Consider the following 20,780-nt stretch of genomic DNA (forward strand, 5'->3'; position numbering starts at 1 on the left):
TCTCGCTGCTCCCGGCCGTTGCTCGCTCCCTCTCGTCTTGTAGCCGAAGGCGACTCCACGGTCCCAGCAGCCCTTGAGCTGGGCTTTAGTTTTAATTGGAAACGAAGTGCCTAATAAAACATATCAAAGTGAAGCCAACTACGCCTTTTTTTCTGTGGAAAATACATAAAGTGTAACAACACCAACAACAACACTAAAATCAACACCGGCCATCGACGCACGAGGAATTACTGGCTGACGACGGCTGAAGAGTTTTTGGCACCATCCGCCCACTTCATTTCAGTTATAATAATAATATATGTATTTTATAATTCAAATATATGATATACATACATATTTATATATTCTTTACGTACATATTATGTAAATAACCCATTTTTATACCTTTGCAGGGTATTATAATTTCAGTCAGAAGTTTGCAACGCAGTGAAGGAGGCACCTCCGACTATATAAAGTATATATATTCTTGATCAGGATCAACAGCCGAGTCGATCTAGCCATGTCCGTCTGTTCGTTTCTACGCAAACTAGTCTCTTAGTTTAAAAGTAATCGAATGGAATGGAATCGAATGAATTTTGTAGTTAGTTTTTTATATACTCTCACTCGTATATCGGATCGTACAACTATATCATATCGGACAACTATATCAACTATATCATATAATAAATACGCACTACCCTGTAGTACCGCGTGTCATCAATAGGCCACTGTCATTAAGATGTCATCAACGCGCCGACTGCGACTTCTACCGAGGCGACGCTCTGCCGACTGCGACTTCTACCGAGTCGACCCTCTGCCGACTGAGACTTCTACTAACGCTCTGCCCACGATACAGTTATGGCGGTAGTCTAGACGGCAGTCGTCGGCAGTACCGTGGCTCGGCCGTTGAGAAATTTGTTGATGAAACATCGATGAATTGTTGATGAAACATCGATGAATTATTGATGAAACATCGATGAATTGTTGATGAATCATCGATAAATTGATGATGAATTGTTGATGAATTTTTGAAAAATTTTTATTGATGACAGTCTCGGACATGCCCATGTTAAATAAATCAACAGTTTGTATGGCCTGTCATCGATGAAAAATCAACAGCACCCCCTTGACTGTTGATGAATTACTGATGACAGGCAGCTTATTCTTGTGTTTACTCATACATCCAAACGCATTCTATTTTTAAATTTTTACGCTCTAAACTTGTGAGAGCAGGGAGAGCGCCATTATCGTTTGAATAAAAAAAAATTAGCCTCATATTGCAAAACGAATGTATGGTCGTAAGGCATCCTAAAAACTATATAGTCTTTTATTGTACGATACCGCATTGAGGTCAACAAGAATTTATAACACGCGCAACCGTTCCGCTCTCTTTGCACCTCGCCGCTGGTCCTAAGTCTGGTACAAATTCTTCCGCTCCTAGTCCTCCTGCTCCTGATCCTCTTCGTCTACGTTCCTGTCCTTCTTTATTTAGATACCTTTATTAAAAATAAAAATATTCGCTTCTTTTCTGTTTACGAATAGGTTTACCGCGCAAGCTTTGCCGCCTTCCTGATGGCGAAGACTGGATTATGCTTCATTGACTCGGTACCTTATAAGACAGCCTCATCTCTGGAAGAAAAAGATACCTAGATACCCTAGTATTGCTATCAATAGCAGATGCCTCCAAGAGGACACCAGGTTAACTTCTTACCTTAGCCAAAAACCCGGTCCATACAAATATCTGGACAACTGAGGCCCAAATTCGAATATGCGTGGCCCCCCACGAGGCCCACAATTTTTTCTTATTACTTATTTACCTTTATGTTACAATATAAGCATATATAAGTAAACTAATATAGTGACTCATATGTTATAATAATTGTAAACATCTGTATTTCTACTCCTGTCGTATGATAAAATAGATACAAATTAAGTTATAATAAACTTTTTTTCAAAATACCTAACCCCTTGACAGATTTCTGAATTTAATTATTTTTGTACGCTTTTCTAGAAAATGAATAAATTATACATTTTTATTATTCAAAATAATTAATAAAAATATCTTAAACATATGTGATTTATTTCAAATTTTTGGATTTTCAAAGGTTTGTCCTCTAGTAATCGTAATATCTGCATATGGAGCAGATTGAGTAATATGAAGTACCTTAAATTTTTTTAGCACCAAAAGGGAGTAAAACTTTTGAGCGGCCTGAAAAAGAAATTTCATAATTAGATTAATTTTATTATTTTATTAAATTATTATTATAGAGAAAATAATACGTAATTAATATTGCGCATAATTTGAATTTAGATAGCTGCAGTTCTTAAGCTTGATATTAAATTGTTTTTTTTTTTTATTCTGTGTATGTGTATGTTAATTTGATGTTAATAACTAAATGTTGATTTCTTTATTAATTTACTTATATATAACATTGATATTTATACAGTCGTGGAAAAAATATTAAAAACAACAATCAAGAAGCTTGTAGGTCCATTATAAAAATTCGTTCTTCCTTCTTACGCTAAATTTGAATTTTTGACAAGTGGTCAGAGTTCATCATCTTATTCATCTTTTTCCTACGACAGTTGTGCTCGTTAGTTCTATTTAAACAATTGAATAAACTATGAAACTATGAACGGTCCACGGCAGGCCACTGTCTACTATTGGCTCTGCGAACATATCGCTCACCCTGGATGCGCCGAGCTTGAACATATTATCCCGCGTATACCTGATCGCCTACAAATCGCCCGAACTGCCTACATATCAAATATGATATAAGGGTTTTTATAAGAAAAATTAACCTGAAGTTTCAATCTTTAGGTGCTGGTTTCAAGGAATTAGTAACTGGCTAATTCTTCTAGTTCCAGGAGACGGAATCTCACTTCAAAATGCTAAAACTGCTAAGTGAACAAACAGTACTATGAGCAAGTTGCAGAGCCTGAGAGCCCCATTATGTAGTTCAGGCCTCTTATTAAATCTTGTCATAACACCCTGGTCGAAGCTGATGGCTCAGCTGTTGAGGATGTTACATCTGTACTAACATCGAACGCTGCCTCAAGCTCTGGACTGGCGGACCTTGCTGCGCCTCCGAGCCAAGAAATTCAATAGAAACGTGCTGCAAGTCGACCTAGATATTTAACAATTTTTTAGCGTTTGTCAAATTAAAATTTCTCCGCCTCTAATGATCCCAATATCGCGAACTTATACGCAAAATATTTCCATTCTTATCCTTTGGATTCGATACAATCTCTTCGTTTCCCTAATGCCCATAATCATCGACAATGATGTTGTTCATAAACTCACTAAACTTCTGTCAGGTATCCCATTAGCTTTCATTTTTTCCCGAAAGTTGGAAGAAATCTTTAATCATTTCTCTTTATAAAAACGGTAGAAAATAAAATAACGAAAACTTCAGAAGGATTGAACATTTTATAGCGATTCCCAAACTAATTCGAACTTTCTTAAAAATATTTTTTTTAATTTTTTAAGTTTTGTTATTCATCTTGTATAAAACATTGTATTAAAGCAAGTTCCGGCATATATACATGTGAGAGTATATAGAAGGCTAACTACAAAGTATCATTAAGTTAACTTCAAAACTCAGAGACTAGTTTGCGTAGAAACAGACAGACGGACAAAAGGACAGAAGGACAGACGGACAGACGGACATGGCTAGATCGACTCGGCTGTTGATCCTGATCAAGCTATTTAAATGAAACTTTGTAGTTGTTTTCTATACACTCTTACCGGAGAACTATATCATATATCTGCCATAGGAAGAATCAGAAAATTAAAAAAGAAAAATTACATTTTACATTTACATTACATTTTCAGTTTTCAACCGAATTTGATCAAATTTGAAATATAGCCCTTTTATATTACTCTACAATTTTATGTAAAATTTTATGAAAATTGGACTACCATACAGGTGCCATACAAACGATCGTTAGATATAGAGAAAAAAATCAAAACTGTGACTGTCAAACTGTAAATGTAATATGTATGTGAATGAAATGAAAGCAGGCATTACTGCATTGTTTTTTAACATACATATATGTATATATATAATTTATATTGTATTGATTCCAAGTCATCGAAGTTAGCTTCCTTTCTTGTTATTATAAGAATGTATGATGTAGGAGAATAATATAATAATATAATAATATAATAATATAATAATATATATATAATATAATAATATAATAATATAATAATATAATAATATAATAATATAATAATATAATAATATAATAATATAATAATATAATAATATAATAATATAATAATATAATAATATAATAATATAATAATATAATAATATAATAATATAATAATATAATAATATAATAATATAATAATATAATAATATAATAATATAATAATATAATAATATAATAATATAATAATATAATAAATATAAGACAATTTTTTTTTTTTTTTTTATTCTATTAATTGTACAAAAATGTAGTGCTTATCGGTTTTTATTACAGAAGCAATTTTCTGGGATATGCTAAAGCGTCGTTATTTAACTTTGCACGGCAAGTAGAATCTTATATTGTGTTTCTATTATTTTAAGACTATACGAGGTCTGTCAATTAAGTTCCCGGAATTTGGCTCAGACTGTCCGGGAAGTGAAGAAATCTTTCAAAATTGGTTACACTCCTTCACAGTAGTCTCCCTTGAGTTCGATGCACCGCCGCCAGCGATGAATCCATGATTGGAAGCACCCCGCAAACCCCCCTGAAGAAAGGTCCCTTAGGACGCTCGTCGTGACGGTTTGGACTCCATTTACTCCATCATATCGGTTTCCCTTGAGGTGGGTTTTCAATTGTGGGAAGAGGTGGAAGTCACAGGGTGCTAGGTCCGGGCTGTAGGGGGGGTGCGGGAGCGTTGGAATGCCATTACGAGTCAAAAATTCCCGAACAGCGAAGGACGAATGTGCAGGTGCATTATCGTGATGTAGCACCCAACCTTGTTTGGCCAATTCAGGTCGTGCCGGATCTGCCGGATTGTCTCTTTATTGATGCCCAACTCTTCCTCTAACATTCTAAGGGATACCCGTCGATCTTCGAGTATGCGTTTGCGCAGACGTTCCAGATTAGCGGCGGTCCGCGCGTTGCAAGGAGCGCCTTCGCGAGGATCATCCTCTACCGACTCTCGGCCGCATTTGAACCGCTTAGCCCATTCGTAAACTGCTGTTTTTTTCAGGCAATCATCCTTATACACGTCGGTTAACTGTCTCAAAATTTCGGACGCGTGTTCACCGTGCTTCACCAAAAATTTGATGACTACTCTTTGTTCAATAATTTTATCACACATTTTCACAACGTCGTGTCTTAAGTAGTTATATTCAAATCACTTTAAAAAATAAACCAAACAACCGATTCACATGAAACTTGCGCAGACTGATGCTGAAATAATTATTCTTACGAATTACGGTGGAGTGAGCGCTCTACTGTTGCCAACCGCAGCGCTATTACCAAATTCCGGGAACTTAATTGACAGACCTCGTATTGTATTGTTTATATATTGTGTGGTCGATTTTGTATTTTTTAATAATGGTTGTTTTATGTATATTTTAAATGAGGTATTTTTTTTTATTCATTTTTTGTTTCTTTGTTTCTTGATAAGTGGCAAGGCAGTAGATGAATATGTTGAATTTTTACGCTTGTGTAGCAGTTTGGACAGATTGGTGATAAGGTTTTATAAAGTAGTAGGTATGAGTTAAATTGGTAACGGTTATTTTTATTGTGACTGCTGGAGCAATGATGTTTGTAGGTGCACCTTGTTGGCTTTAGTTTATGTATTGGGGTAAATAATTGTTTAGTTTAGAGTTTTTTTAAGGTTTGTGTGTTTTGTTTAAAGTATTCATTGATGTCTATGGACTGAGGTTTCTTTGGATGATCAGACAGATATTTCTATGTTAGTGTTTTGATGTTTCGTTTGCAAATTCCTTTCCTGTGATCTCAAAACAAGAAGATTATTAAAAAAAAAACATTGACTTTAACTTCAAAAAACTTTGCGCATTTATAAACTCGATTTGCCTTTCTCTTTCTGTACTGTCCTGTAGCTTATCTCTTAGATCTAAGCTTTTGTGCTGTTTGCTTTCTGTTTGATCACGGTCGTGGTGTTTTATTATTTGAATAATTAAATATAATAAATGGTGACTACCAGTTGAGCCACTAATTTCAGCAACGTCGTAAAATCACATCGCGACAGGCCAGCGGTTACTGTTGGCTCTGGCATAATATCGCTCGGCCGGGATGTGCCGAGCTTGGGCAAGTTTTAATCTTTGGCGGCTGGTTTCAAGGAATTACCAAATCATTTCGAGATTATTGAACCTTTTTTCACGCTGAAACTGCTAAGTAACTCACCAAACAGAAATAGGAACACTCTTTCTAATAATTTCTTGCTTGTTTATGCCAAACCCTGCGAATCCCCTTATACAGTTTTGACATTATTAGGATGTTCGTAGTTTACTAGACAAACTCAGTAAGCTGTACTTCAATATTGTCTCCTTCGATGTAAATTTAATTGGCTACACTGAAAAGTGGCTTAACTCCTCTGTTCCTGACAGCAAGTAACCATATAGTCTACAGATGTGATCGCGGTTAAGTCCGATTTAGTTTATAATTTGGCATCGATATCTGATACAGCATTAGCACTTTAAAGTTTGTTATTCTTCGTGATTTTTTTTCTGTTTAGGTCACCCTACAGTAATATATATCTACATATCTTGGATGCTAACACCTTAATCAAATGTTCTAGTTAATACTACATTGGTTATTAATTATATTGATTTTTCATTCGAACAATTTATCTAAGGAATTGCTCTAATAAAGACTTAGACTTAGACGAAGTTAGCTTAATTTCTTGTTTTTAACAAAAAATAATTGCATACAATTTATATAGTATTATTATTAGTGATATAATTGCAATCTGCTAGGTCTTTATTATTCAATTCGATGTAGATTCGAACGGGACATCACGAACGTCACATTTTAGAAAGTCATAATTCAAATCAAAATTTTACTGTTATTGGTAAACAGCTCAAAGAAGCTGGGGTCGGAAAATTTTTTTTTTTAAATTTGAAAGCTGGAATCGTTTGCCCATCGTTTGCCCATGTTTGCCCACCTTTTACTTTTTTTTGCCCACGTCCAGTTTTGAAAATATTCGACTTTGAAAATTTTCATCATTTTTCGAAAAACCAAAAGTTGACTTTTTTCAAAATTTTTTTTTGGAAATCGCAATAACATCGTTTGCCCACGTTTGCCCACCCTTTAGAATTTTGAAAAAACTTCAAGTTTAGAAAATTTTCAAAATTGTACTGGGAAATTTTGAAAACTGGAATCGTTTGCCCATTCGTTGCCCATGTTTGCCCACCCTTTACTTTTTTTTGACCACGTCCAGTTTTAAAAATATTCAACTTTGAAAATTTTTCAAAATTATAACGTTTGCCCACCCTCTAAAACTAAATATGTTTAACAAAAAACGTTTGCCCACCTCTTAAAACTAAATAAAATCGTTTGCCCACCCCCTAAAATTAAATATTTTTAACAAAAAACGATTGCCCACCTCTTAGAACTAAATAAAATCGTTTGCCCACCCTTTAAAATTAAAAAATTTCGTTTGCCCACCCCTTAAAATTAAATATTTTTAACAAAAAACGATTGCCCACCTCTTAAAACTAAATAAAATCGTTTGCCCACCCCCTAAAATTAAATATTTTTAAGAAAAAACGATTGCCCACCTCTTAAAACTAAATAAAATCGTTTGCCCACCCTTTAAAATTAAAAAATTTCGTTTGCCCACCCCTTAAAATTAAATATTTTTAACAAAAAACGATTGCCCATCTCTTAAAACTGAATAAAATCGTTTGCCCACCCTTTAAAATTAAAAAATTTCGTTTGCCCACCCCTTAAAATTAAATATTTTTAACAAAAAACGATTGCCCACCTCTTAAAACTAAATAAAATCGTTTGCCCACCCTTTAAAATTAAAAAATTTCGTTTGCCCACCCCTTAAAATTAAATATTTTTAACAAAAAACGATTGCCCACCTCTTAAAACTGAATAAAATCGTTTGCCCACCCTTTAAAATTAAAAAATTTCGTTTGCCCACCCCTTAAAATTAAATATTTTTAACAAAAAACGATTGCCCATGTCTTAAAATTAAATATTATCGTTTGCCCACCCCTAAAATTAAATATTTTTAACAAAAAACGTTTGCCCACCTCTTAAAACAAAATAAAATCGTTTGCCCACCCTTTAAAATTAAATATTTTTAACAAAAAACGATTGCCCACCTCTTAAAACTAAATAAAATCGTTTGCCCACCCCCTAAAATTAAATATTTTAACAAAAAACGATTGCCCACCTCTTAAAACTAAATAAAATCGTTTGCCCACCCCCTAAAACTAAATATTTTTAACAAAAAACGATTGCCCACCTCTTAAAACTAAATAAAATCGTTTGCCCACCCTTTAAAATTAAAAAATTTCGTTTGCCCACCCCTTAAAATTAAATATTTTTAACAAAAAACGATTGCCCACCTCTTAAAACTAAATAAAATCGTTTGCCCCCAGTAAAACTAAATATTTTACCGAGTTAAGCATACTTAATAAAACAAAACATCATTTGTACCGCGTTTGAAATATATATTTTGCGTTCGTCCAGCTTCTTAAATAAAATAGTTTATTTAAAGTAGCACCAAGTAATAAAGTTGGTGCGCCCCTTAAGCATAAATTATATTGTTTTCCCAACCACGTATTCAATTTATAAAAATAAACAATGCCCAACTGAATAATATGAATATAACAACCCTCAATAATAAATCAAATTGCTTCTAAACCGAGTAAGAACAATTCCACTGAAATTTTGGCGTCAGATAGGCGGTAGAAATCATAAAGTTTGGGGATCACAATTCTGCAACAACGACTTATATCGTATGGCCGCCACTCTGTCTGCATCATGTTTGAGGCAGTAGTGTTTTTTTGTCCTGGCACCTGTCGTTAGATGTTTTTCGGCCATAGCTGGTATGTGTTATGCAAAATTAAAAAACGGAAAAATTGAATTGTAAAATTTTTAGTAGAATTTTTATAACGTAGCAATTTGAACCATTTCCAAACCAGATTTTATAATAATTTTGTAATATTTGTTTTTTTTCGTAACAAGTACTTTCTGCAACCGATATTACGGATTTAACAATTGTAAACATAACACATTAAGTGATTTTATTTAATATTCAGAGTTGGGCAAACGTTTTTTAATATAAATACCTAAAATTAAGGGGTGGGCAAAAAATAATATTTAATTTTAAGACATGGGCAAACGTTTTTTAATACAAATATATAAAATTAAGGGGTGGGCAAACGATTTTATTTAGTTTTAAGAGGTGGGCAATCGTTTTTTGTTAAAAATATTTAATTTTAAGGGGTGGGCAAACGAAATTTTTTAATTTTAAAGGGTGGGCAAACGATTTTATTTAGTTTTAAGAGGTGGGCAATCGTTTATTGTTAAAAATATTTAATTTTAAGGGGTGGGCAAACGAAATTTTTTAATTTTAAAGGGTGGGCAAACGATTTTATTCAGTTTTAAGAGGTGGGCAATCGTTTTTTGTTAAAAATATTTAATTTTAAGGGGTGGGCAAACGAAATTTTTTAATTTTAAAGGGTGGGCAAACGATTTTATTTAGTTTTAAGAGATGGGCAATCGTTTTTTCTTAAAAATATTTAATTTTAGGGGGTGGGCAAACGATTTTATTTAGTTTTAAGAGGTGGGCAATCGTTTTTTGTTAAAAATATTTAATTTTAAGGGGTGGGCAAACGAAATTTTTTAATTTTAAAGGGTGGGCAAACGATTTTATTTAGTTTTAAGAGGTGGGCAATCGTTTTTTGTTAAAAATATTTAATTTTAGGGGGTGGGCAAACGATTTTATTTAGTTTTAAGAGGTGGGCAATCGTTTTTTGTTAAAAATATTTAATTTTAAGGGGTGGGCAAACGAAATTTTTTAATTTTAAAGGGTGGGCAAACGATTTTATTTAGTTTTAAGAGGTGGGCAATCGTTTTTTGTTAAAAATATTTAATTTTAGGGGGTGGGGAAACGATTTTATTTAGTTTTAAGAGATGGGCAAACGTTTTTTGTTAAACATATTTAGTTTTAGAGGGTGGGCAAACGTTATAATTTTGAAAAATTTTCAAAGTCGAATATTTTCAAAACTGGACGTGGGCAAAAAAAAAGTAAAAGGTGGGCAAACATGGGCAAACGATGGGCAAACGATTCCAGCTTTCAAATTTCAAAAAAAAAAAATTTCCGACCCCAGCTTCTTTGAGCTCTGGTAAACGCATATCTCCTTTGGCATAGTTTTTCGATTGTCAACATTCTTTGATTGAGCAAAAGAAACGAAGCTCTAAGTGTATATTTGTCGATTGCTATAAGCTATCTAAATGAATCTTTGTAGTTAGTCTTCTATATATTCTCACTCGTATAAATGTCGGAACGGGCCGGATCGGACGACTATATCATATAGCTGCCATAAATAAGATAGGAAAATTAAAAAAAAAAAATTATAACATTTTCATTTTTTAACAGATTTTTATTAAATTTGAGATATATTTTATATTAGTCTTAAATGTTGTGTAAAATTTTATGAAAATTTGACGACTATATCATATAAGTGCCCTACAAACGATCGTTAGATGTAGAGGAAAAATGCAAATCTGTGAATGTAAAACTGTAAATAAAATATGTATATGTGAATGAAATGAAAGCAGGCATTAATTCATTGTTTTTTAACATAAATATAAATAATTTATATTGTATGTATTCCTAGTAATCGAAGTTCTATCTGCTAGGGTATAAAAACTTCGGCGTGCCGAAATGTATGAATGAATATATTTATTAAACGTTCGGCGACTCCTTTCAATTTCCCCAGGGTTTGGTGGTTTGCGATTGTTTGGCTGTCGATTGTACGTTGTGTATTTCCATGTAATTACCCAAGCTAATAAAATTTATCTTTTTTTATTCAGTAACTTTCTTCGGTATGAACGTCTTCATTGGACCGTACTTCAGTACAAAAGTTTTAAATATCGCTCTGGCTACTGTCTTTGCACTTTTATCGAGAATTGTAATAAGATACTTAGTGAGGTCACATATTTAAGTGCTTATTACGATTTCCTGTTTGGGGTGATGGTTCAATGTCTATTAAGACAGTCTCAAAGGCAAAATTTGGTGTTTTTTAAAGTCATGATTGCTTTTGTATGTGTTTTAGTTTTTACTCTGCAATCGAGCCATGTCTGTCTTTCAGTCAGACCGTTTCTACGCAAACTAGTCTCTCAGTTTTAAAGATATCTTATTGAAACTTTGATTTTCCTCTTCTACATACCCTCACTCGCATATATGGCCCGATCGAACGACTGTATCATATAGCTTCCATATAATGAATCGGAAAAATTAAAAAAAATGTCAGATATAGCCATCATATTCTCTAATTTGGTTTAAAATTTTATACAAATCGGACTACTATATCATATAGATGCCAAAGGAACGATCCAAAAATTAATACAAATAAAAATTATACATTTTTCATTTTTCAACAAAATTTTATCAAATTTAAGGTATAGCCATTTCATTTTATTCATAGGAACAATCGAGAAGTTAATACAACTAAAAATTATAACTTTTTCATTTTACAATAAATTATCATCAAATTTAAGATATAGCCATTTTATATTATACAATTTTGTGTAAAATTTTATAAAAATCGGTCAACTTTATCATATAGCTGCCATAAAAGGGATCCTTAGATATAGAGGAAAACTTAAAACTATCTGCAAGGGTATATAAACTTCGGAGTGCCAAAGTTAGCTTCCTTTCTTGTTTTAACATATATTCATTTTGTGATACAAATTCGAAAATTTGTTCACCCTGTGACACTTGCAAATGAAGTAATTTTGTAACCCGGCTTCTGAATTAAAACTTTGAAAGAATGGACTGAAGTCGATTTTTCTAAATCCATTCTGACTCTAGTCAGTTTCGAAGTGGGGTTGACCATAGAAAATAGGTAAGTAAATCATCTGTGGTCTATTTGGACATTACTTTCGCCTTTGGTGAAGGTGCATAATGCATACGCTCCTGGTAATTAATTACCGTTACAGTTTTGTGGTAAAACTGGTCCACATGATTGCTTACTAGCATCTGTTCTTATGACAATATTTATTGCTGGCGTCAGGATATTGAAGTAGTTTGATTTTACATAATCATATTATGTGACGTGAATATTCGGCGACATATTTAATAAACCGTCTAATCAAAGAGTATGAATATATAGATGGCGGATTCCAGCGGTAAAACCCGCAGTTTTATAGTAAAACCCACATTGCTAAATTTTGCTTCGAATCTGGCGATCCGAGGCCAGCTTTGTCGTTTAGCCTAGTGGCTAGGACATCGGACTACCATTCTAAGGTGCATTGGTTCAAATCCCGGTTAGACTACAGACTTCCTTTATTTATTTATTTTTTTTTTTTCGTATTTCGTAAAAACAAATAGAACACAAAAGTAAAAACAAATTAGAAAACAAGAAAAAAAACTCCGAAAAATACTAAAACTGGAAGATAAACAAGAAATGAAGTTAATTTTTTTTTATTTAATACTTATTTAACTAATATAATTCAAAACAACAAAAAAATACGTATAAAAAAATATTCAATTCATAACAACACTAATAAATTCTTCGCAAAGGGATTGGTCAAATAATGCGAAAATGCCATGTTTTCGAATCATCCGAAATCAAAAAATCAAAATTCATTCGTCAGATTATAGAATACCCCAGGTACCGCTGTCGAGTTTTTCTTTAAATTCCAATTTTTGAATTTTTTCAAAGACTTTGAAGTGAAAAACACGATTTTTTGAGAAAAAATCGTCTAATCGTCTAAAAAAACACAAAAACCTTAGTGTAAAACGAGATTTAATTGACTTGAAATTTTGGCACAACATTCTTCAGATAAAATCCATTCAATATAACAAAAAAAATCATAAAATACCTTCCTTTGCGGATGTCATTGAGCAAATGGACTCATCAGCTTTAAACCCCAGATTCAGGGAGGACCCTCTCTGACAGTTCTCTGTTATAAAGCTCATTATGACTAATGACCTCCGCAGTGGATTTTGGAACCTGGCACTAAATGTGAATAAGCTGATTTTATTTACTATAGAGCATAACATTGACATTATGTTTACAGCCGCCTAACAATTTTACTATTACAGGTTTCGAGCGCCCAGAGCTGATCAACCCAGTAACACTCGCCGAGGTGACTCATCTATTCAAAATTACCTATTACCACCTTCATGTTGTAAGGAATTGGAATATTAAACTAGCTACCGTCATGGTCTCAACTAACAGAAGCGAGTTATTGACCAGTGCTGCATATCTTTCTTCTTCATTATGTTGAACAAGTATTGATTTTGATCAACTCCTTACAGAATTGCGCAATAAGTTCCTCTTAGGCTGGGACTTCAACGCAAAACATCGACTGTAGTGTAGCTACAGAGCCAACGGTGCAATAACAAATTCTACACCACGAATTCTAGCCCCTGGAAGCCTTACCTGCTTCCCATCCAACTCTAAGGCCCCTCTGTCCTGCATCGCTCTTTTTGTCTACAAATCGATTGCAGTAACCTACACTCCATCAGGGACGAGCATGATCTTAGCTCTGCTCACTGGCCGCTTGTAGCAACCTTGGCGTCTCCTCCTATTACTATTGTCTTTAGAACCAGACTACTGAAACCAGGATTTTGCCTCTCTGCCTTCTAAGATGCTTTGGATAGCTCCCTCCAGCTTTCCACCACTCTAAACATAAGAGAGGACGTGGATTCAGCCATCAATATCCTCCTTACAAGGATTGGGGATGCTGCTGCAGTTGTGTCACCAATTACTCTTAGGGCGAGGCGCCATTGTCTGCTCTCTTCTGAAGTAAAGGGATTTCATTTGATGAAGAAGAGACTTAGGTAACAAGGTAGGTAGGTAACAAGTTGTTTCGGTGAATTTCAAACAGAGTACGGAAAAAATTTCGTTACTCAAGGCTGAAGCTACGGATCGTATGGATAACGTGACATCTGATGCGAGCTCCAAATATGCCCTTTGGAAGCTGACTAGATCCTAGAGACAAGCTACTCCCAAATTTTCTATTAAAATTTGCCAATTTGCCAATTGGACCTTAGCAGTTATCGGCCCATTAGCCTCCTTTACGTCAGTCCACGTAGGCAAAAAACGATCTTCCCATATTTCAATTTGGGTTCAGATTTAGACATGGCACCCCTGAGCAGCTGCACTGTATGTTTAAGTATAAACTTGACGGGTTTCAATGGAGTTCACCAGGGAAGCGTACTAAGACCGTTTTTACCCTTAATATGCTGAGGTCAATGCGACAGGAGCAGAATCTAATGTTGGCCAAATTAGCTAACGATACAGCGGTCCTCTCCAGATCCAACTGCATCAATGACGCCACAGATATGCTCCAATCGTATCTGAAAAGGTTTGAGAATTGGGCCTGTCGTTGGATAAAATCTATTAATTCGGGAAAGTGTGCTGCAGTGACGCACTCTTCAGAAAAGAGTCGTGCCCTAGCTCGTTCCCGAATGGCGAACTTCTTGAGCAGGTCAGAGATTATAAATTTCAAGGTGACCTTGGACACACGTTTAACCTTCGCCACGCATACGATGAGAGTTAGGCGCTCATTGGAGGATAGGGCTAGAAGGCTCTACTGGCTTCTTAGGGAAAACAATCACTTGAGCCTGGCAAATAAGGTCTGGATATACAACTCCAACTCGGCCAAAACTAATCTAAGTTGCCGTTGGGTCTTCCAAAATAAGATCCTGCAGAGAATTACTGGTTGTGAGTGGTTTATCCGTAACAATGAAATAACGAGGGACCTTAAAGTTCCTCGAACTGGGGATATTATAAATAAACACGCCACAAACTATATGAATAGAATCACGACACATCCAAATATTCCAAGGAGGAAGATTTTTATTAAACAGAGCTTAAACTCCGGCATTACTTACATCAATTAAACCCACTTTTAAACCTTTTTTAAATTTCCATTGAACTCCTCGCCACACTATTGTTCAAGTTACTACACTACAGTAACACATACAATAATAATGAAATTCATGTGGCAATTAAAATTCTTGACATAAATATCCATACTATCGGAAAATTGTTCGGTACTATATAAAAATTATGTGGTATAATGAAATTACCGGTTCTTAGTACGAGAAATGCTAAACTTAGGGAAATTGTCGATCCTTTTCCAATCCTTGTTTATTGAGTTATATTATTATAATCAACCTCTTGCAATTGATCACAATTATTTTTGATAACCGAAATATAGGCTCTTTTATCTCTCCGAAATTATGATTTATTACTAGTAGCATGCTCATTTTCTATTTCAACAAACATATCGAGATTGAAAAGATAAAAGATTTTTATTATTTTTTTTTTTTTTTTGATTATTTAAGTACACCATTTAGTAACCGCGCCTGTATATGTTTTTCTGTGTAGTTAATTTCTATTAATTACCACTTTTCGTTTTATGCAGAGACTGTTTTCTTACTTTCATTTTGTTCTCATCCCGTTTTTTGAGTGTCAATTGCTTTTGCATGCGGTAGTGTATTGAGGTGACGAGTCGCATTTTAAGTAAAAAGGGATTGCATTATGGTCAATTTTCGCAAAGCAAATGATCTGTTATCCGCGCTAGACACTCAGTTTAACAGAATAAAGCTGTTAAAGAAGTCGCCTAAATGCAAAAAATCTGCTACTGGTTAGCAGCAACTTTATGAACTAATCAACCCATTACCTGCCACACACCCGCGTCACTGCTCCTGAATTCAATACCAAGTCCAATGGTTCAGAGATCTGGATTCGGAAACCGAAATCGAAAAATTTTAATTTTCGTATGCCAGAGACATTTCTTCATTAAACTTAAATGTCTCTTTCAAACGTTTTGACACTATTTGCTCGGGTGACTCGGGGCCCGAACACGTAGTAGTTAAAGAGTACGTGGTTAAAAACAAGAAAGGAAGCTAACTTCGGCACACCGAAGTTTATATACCCTTGCAGATAGAACTTCTATGAATTGGAATCTATACAATATAAATTATATATATTTGTGTTAAAAACAATGAAGTAATACCTGCTTTCATTTCATTCCCCTATACATATTATATTTGCAGTTTTACATTCACAGATTTGCATTTTTCCTCTATATCAAACGATCGGTTGTATGGCACCTATATGATATAGTCGTCCGATTTTCATGAAATTTGACACAAAATTTAAGAATAATATAAAATGGCCATAGCTCAAATTTGATGAAAATCTGTTCAAAACTGAAAAAGTTATAAATTTAATTGTATTAATTTCTCGATCGTTCCTATGGGGAGCTATATGATATAGTCGTCCGATTTTCATAAAATTTAACACAAAATTGTAGAATAATATGAAATGGCTATATCTCAAATTTGATCAAATTCTGTTGAAAACTAAAAATGTTATAATTTTTTTTGTAAAAATTTTCCGATCATTCCTATGGCAGCTATATGATATAGTCGTCCGATCCGGCCCGTTCCGACATATATACGAGTGAGAGTATATAGAAGGCTAACTACAAAGTTTCATTCAGATAGCTTCAAAACTGAGAGACTAGTTTGCGTAGAAACGGACAGACGGACAGAAGGACAGACGGACAGACGGACAGACGGACATGGCTAGATCGACTCGGCTGTTGATCCTGATCAAGAATATATATACTTTATATAGTCGGAGGTGCCCCCTTCACTGCGTTGCAAACTTCTGACTGAAATTATAATACCCTGCAAGGGTATAAAAAAGAAAGCAACGCCTGTGGGAGTGCCGGGAGGGAATTCGATTCTCCTTATGTAACTTACACTCTTTTAGTTAGTTAGTTTCTTTCGCCTTTTATTGAAGTATGTTTTTTGTTTCTGGAGTTTTCAATTCGGAGTAGGGATCGCATTGAATCTGTCCAAAAGATCTTTTGTCAGCTCAATTTCCACGTTTCCCGACTAACATCTATAATATATTCCCTTACAGAAACACTCCCTTACAGGAATCCAGGGTTTTATGATCCGATTAGAATTGCGTCTTTAATAATAAAGAAGGCATTGAGGGCCTTCCAGAACTAAAACTGGCTTTGCTTGTAGAATTAGCTCGTATCAAATCCTAAATTTTCTTCCTTCTTTTTTTATTTTTTCTTCTCACGCGTCGTATGGGCTGGAGGGGGCGTGAGACTCGCCCGATTATTGTTGCCACGGCCTCTGAAGTTTCCTCTGTATTGGTCTCATCCACCATAGTTATGGGTGTTGTAGTTATTATTATAATTTTGAGAGTTACCTCTATAATTGCCACGTCCGCGGTTTCCCCCGCGCCGTAGATAATTTTCTTGAAATAAGACAATGTTTGACAGTCCAGCTGCATCGGTGCAACTATTTACATATTTGGAAATAGCATCATTCATTGTATTGAAGGCACCAGCTTCCATAGTAAGTTTTACCTTATCGATTGAGCATTTTTTAGTCATTGCTTTGAGTGCATACTGAGCTGAATAAGTTCTGGCTAACTCTGGTGTTAAACAATCCGTTATGTATACACCTTCCAAAACATTTGTCATCTGCTCTAGATTAGTAGACGTGCTTCATCGAAGATTTTTACTAATGTTTTAGCATGTTAGTGAATTGTCGTTTTTTGTATTTGTCTTTCCTAAATAGATAATTTTTTATAATAATCCTCCTAGATGCGTAATTTTTGAGTCGTCAAAATGATTAAACAAGAAAGGAAGTTAACTTCGGCACGCCGATGTTTAAATACCCTTGCAGATTGGAACTTAATTACAAGGAATTAATGCAATATTAATTGTATACATTTACGTTAAAAAACAATTAGATAAAGACTGCTCTCATTTCATTCACATATAGAATTTATTTTTACAGGTTTAGTTTAGTCGTCCGATTTTCATAAAATTACAGCAAAAGCCTACATTTTCATTTATATGAAAATCAGTTGAAAACTGAAAATGTAATAATTTTTATTTTTATTAATTGGGCCCTCTCGTCATTTTCGTCCAATAGCCCTTAACGCCTGTAAGACGAACATTGATCCTTTCCGTGTTCTATGTTCCATGTACAATAAGTATTATTTTCTGTTACATGTTGAATTATCCATCGAGTTTAATGTTCAAAATTTGTTAATTTACCTATCCTTACCTTTGCCCACCTGATGTGAGTCGGAGCATATCGTTAAAAATCACTCATTTTTGTTGTGCAGAGGTAAGGGTACAATATAATTTAAGAATGGCAGTCATTGCTATTTACTTTATAAATAAATAAATAAATAAATAAATAAATAAATAAATAAATAAATAAATAAATAAATAAATAAATAAATAATTTCATGATCGTTCCTATAGCAGCGATGTGAACAGCAGTTCGATTAAAAAAAATTCTATAATATAAAATGGATATATCTAAAATTTTATAAAAATCTGTTTACTACTGGAAAAGTTTAAATTTTTTTCCAAGAATTTTCCGATCGTTCCTATGGCATCTTTATGATATAGTCGTCCGATCCGGTCCGTTCCGAAATACGACATATACGAGTGAGAGTATATAGAAAATTAACTACAAATTTTCATTCAGATAGCCTCAAAACTGAGAGACTAGTTTGCGTAGAAACGGACAGACGGACATAACTAGATCGACTCGGCTGTTGATGCTGATTAAGTATATATGTATACTTTATATGGTCGGAGGTGCCTCCTTCACTGCGTTGCAAACTTCTGAATGAAATTATTATACCCTGCAAGAGTATAAATATGGCAATGGTAGCAATTGTCCCGACGTGTCTCGAAAAAAATTTAATTGCGGTGGCCATCATAACTCGTTGCCGGATCATCGGAAATGAAAAAATCCAAATGTATTCGTACATATATAATTTCGCGGGTAACGCTCTCGAGTTTTTCTTTAAATTCCAATTTTTGAAGTGAAAACATACTTTTTGGTGAAGAAAATCGGCTAATTTGTCATTGTAAAATGAAAATTATGAACAATAAAACACTCGACAGCGTTACCTCTCAAAATATGTACGGAAATATTGTTTAAAATTGCAAAAGGATCGGTGCAGTAGTTTTGAAGTTATGATGGGCACCGACTTTAAAAACGTGATTTGTGGGAAAAACGTTTTAAAGTCTTAAACTCAAAAAAATTGAGTGTAAAACGAAAATCCGGCAGGTATACAAATACTCAATTTTGCTTTAATTGACTTGAAATTTAAAAAAAAAATATATATATATATATATCACCGCCCCCCGCTGCGTTGTTTTCGGTTAATTATCTTTCTTATGTCAGCATTGCAATGCAATGAAGTTTCAATTGGAATCCGAAGGTAAAATTTCCCGTTTTGATGCATCCGCCAGAGCCATTGTATTCACTTCTCTATGGGAATATAACTTATTCAAACCATTTTTTGGCATATGGACAACAATATAATGTATCCTTTTAAATGATGTCATTTGCTGTTAACTAACTATTCGTGCGTTCTTTGACGGTTGCTATAAGCCCCGATTCATGCGTCACGATCGCCTCGCAACGGCAAAATCATCAAACCAAGCAATATAAAAAATATTCTAAGGATTTGCAAGCTTCTTTCACTCTCAGACGAGTTATGATTGTATGTGATATATCGCTAACGCTTTTCAAGTTGCCTACAGTTGCATTATCAACCCCAAATTAGTAATTTAACATTTGAGAAATTCTAGATTTATTATAATAAGAACTTAAATGTAACTAAAAAAAAGGAACAAAAAATATTTTTTTTACCGAAGTCATAAATATAATATAAGTTTTACATGACCGATTCTACTTGCTTCCGCTCAAGACATTCTTTTTTTATTATACCCTTCCAGGGTATTACAATTATAGTCAGAAGTTTGCAAGGCAGTGGAAGGGACATTTCCGACCTTATAGGGTATATACGATCGTATATATTTTATCAGCACGACGAAGTATCTTTCGAATTACTTAAAGAAATTGTGTTAAATTGGTAGGTAGAAAGGTAGAACTTTTCCGGTTCTACGTCTGTCCGTTCATGCGAAACAAAAGACTTCACAGACTATAAATGCTTGTGCTACGAAATTGGAAAATAACATTCACATCTGCTACACGGAGACCAAGTTTGTTCACAAAATCATAAAAACTAAGCAGTAAAAGTATAACATTATAAAACATGTAATATTTAAACCGGTGCGGTCATTTGAGTAAAATTGGTAAACAAACATTGATGATAACAATGTTGCTGATCGACCAGAAATGTATTTAGTATCTACATATTCGAAATTTACATAATTCAAATTTTTATTACCTGCTTCCTGGAGTTTCCTGCTGTTAAGTGAGAAAGAGCCAAATTATTATTAGATATAAAATGTGCTCTAACATCAATAAAAAGTTGAGAAGCTCTTTTATTTAAAACTCGTTCTTCAAATTGTTCATCTGTTTCATTTTCCATTTGTTCGTCACTATGATTCTGTAAATAAAAATCAATACATAATCAACGTTATGGTAAGACCTGAAGTAATTATTCCTTTTTTTATGCTGGTACATCCAATACTACAAAACTACCCTTATACCACTAAGCAAGAAATACATAGAGCAGTTAAACAGTACCAAAAAGTACTATTACAAAAACGGCTGAGCCTGGAACCCCAGAGCACCCGAACGATATGTCTAGAACCCC

At 34.1% G+C, this 20,780-nt stretch overlaps 1 protein-coding gene across 6 annotated transcripts in view; it reads right to left on the reverse strand.

Moving 5' to 3' along the window:
• Window positions 1–1,982: 1,982 nt before the first annotated feature.
• vtd (RAD21 cohesin complex component verthandi) overlaps window positions 1,983–20,780 on the reverse strand; it is a 67,853-nt gene continuing 49,055 nt past the window's right edge. For 2 of the 6 annotated variants that reach the window (XM_020948165.2, XM_086839408.1), the window contains 2 exons: window positions 20,409–20,570; window positions 1,983–2,188 (listed from right to left, as the gene is read on the reverse strand). In XM_020948165.2, coding sequence (XP_020803824.1) covers window positions 2,063–2,188; window positions 20,409–20,570 — 288 coding nt within the window. In that variant the 3' untranslated portion in view covers window positions 1,983–2,062. Of the gene's footprint in view, window positions 2,189–15,834; window positions 18,193–18,246; window positions 18,364–20,408; window positions 20,571–20,780 lie in introns of all 6 variants that reach the window. The other 4 variants (XR_015273139.1, XR_015273140.1, XR_015273138.1 and 1 more) reach the window with 4 other exon arrangements.

Source organism: Drosophila serrata, unplaced genomic scaffold (genome assembly GCF_035046125.1).
Source record: "Drosophila serrata isolate PLE 108 unplaced genomic scaffold, ASM3504612v1 contig_74, whole genome shotgun sequence".
NCBI classification, from domain to species: Eukaryota; Metazoa; Arthropoda; class Insecta; order Diptera; family Drosophilidae; genus Drosophila; species Drosophila serrata.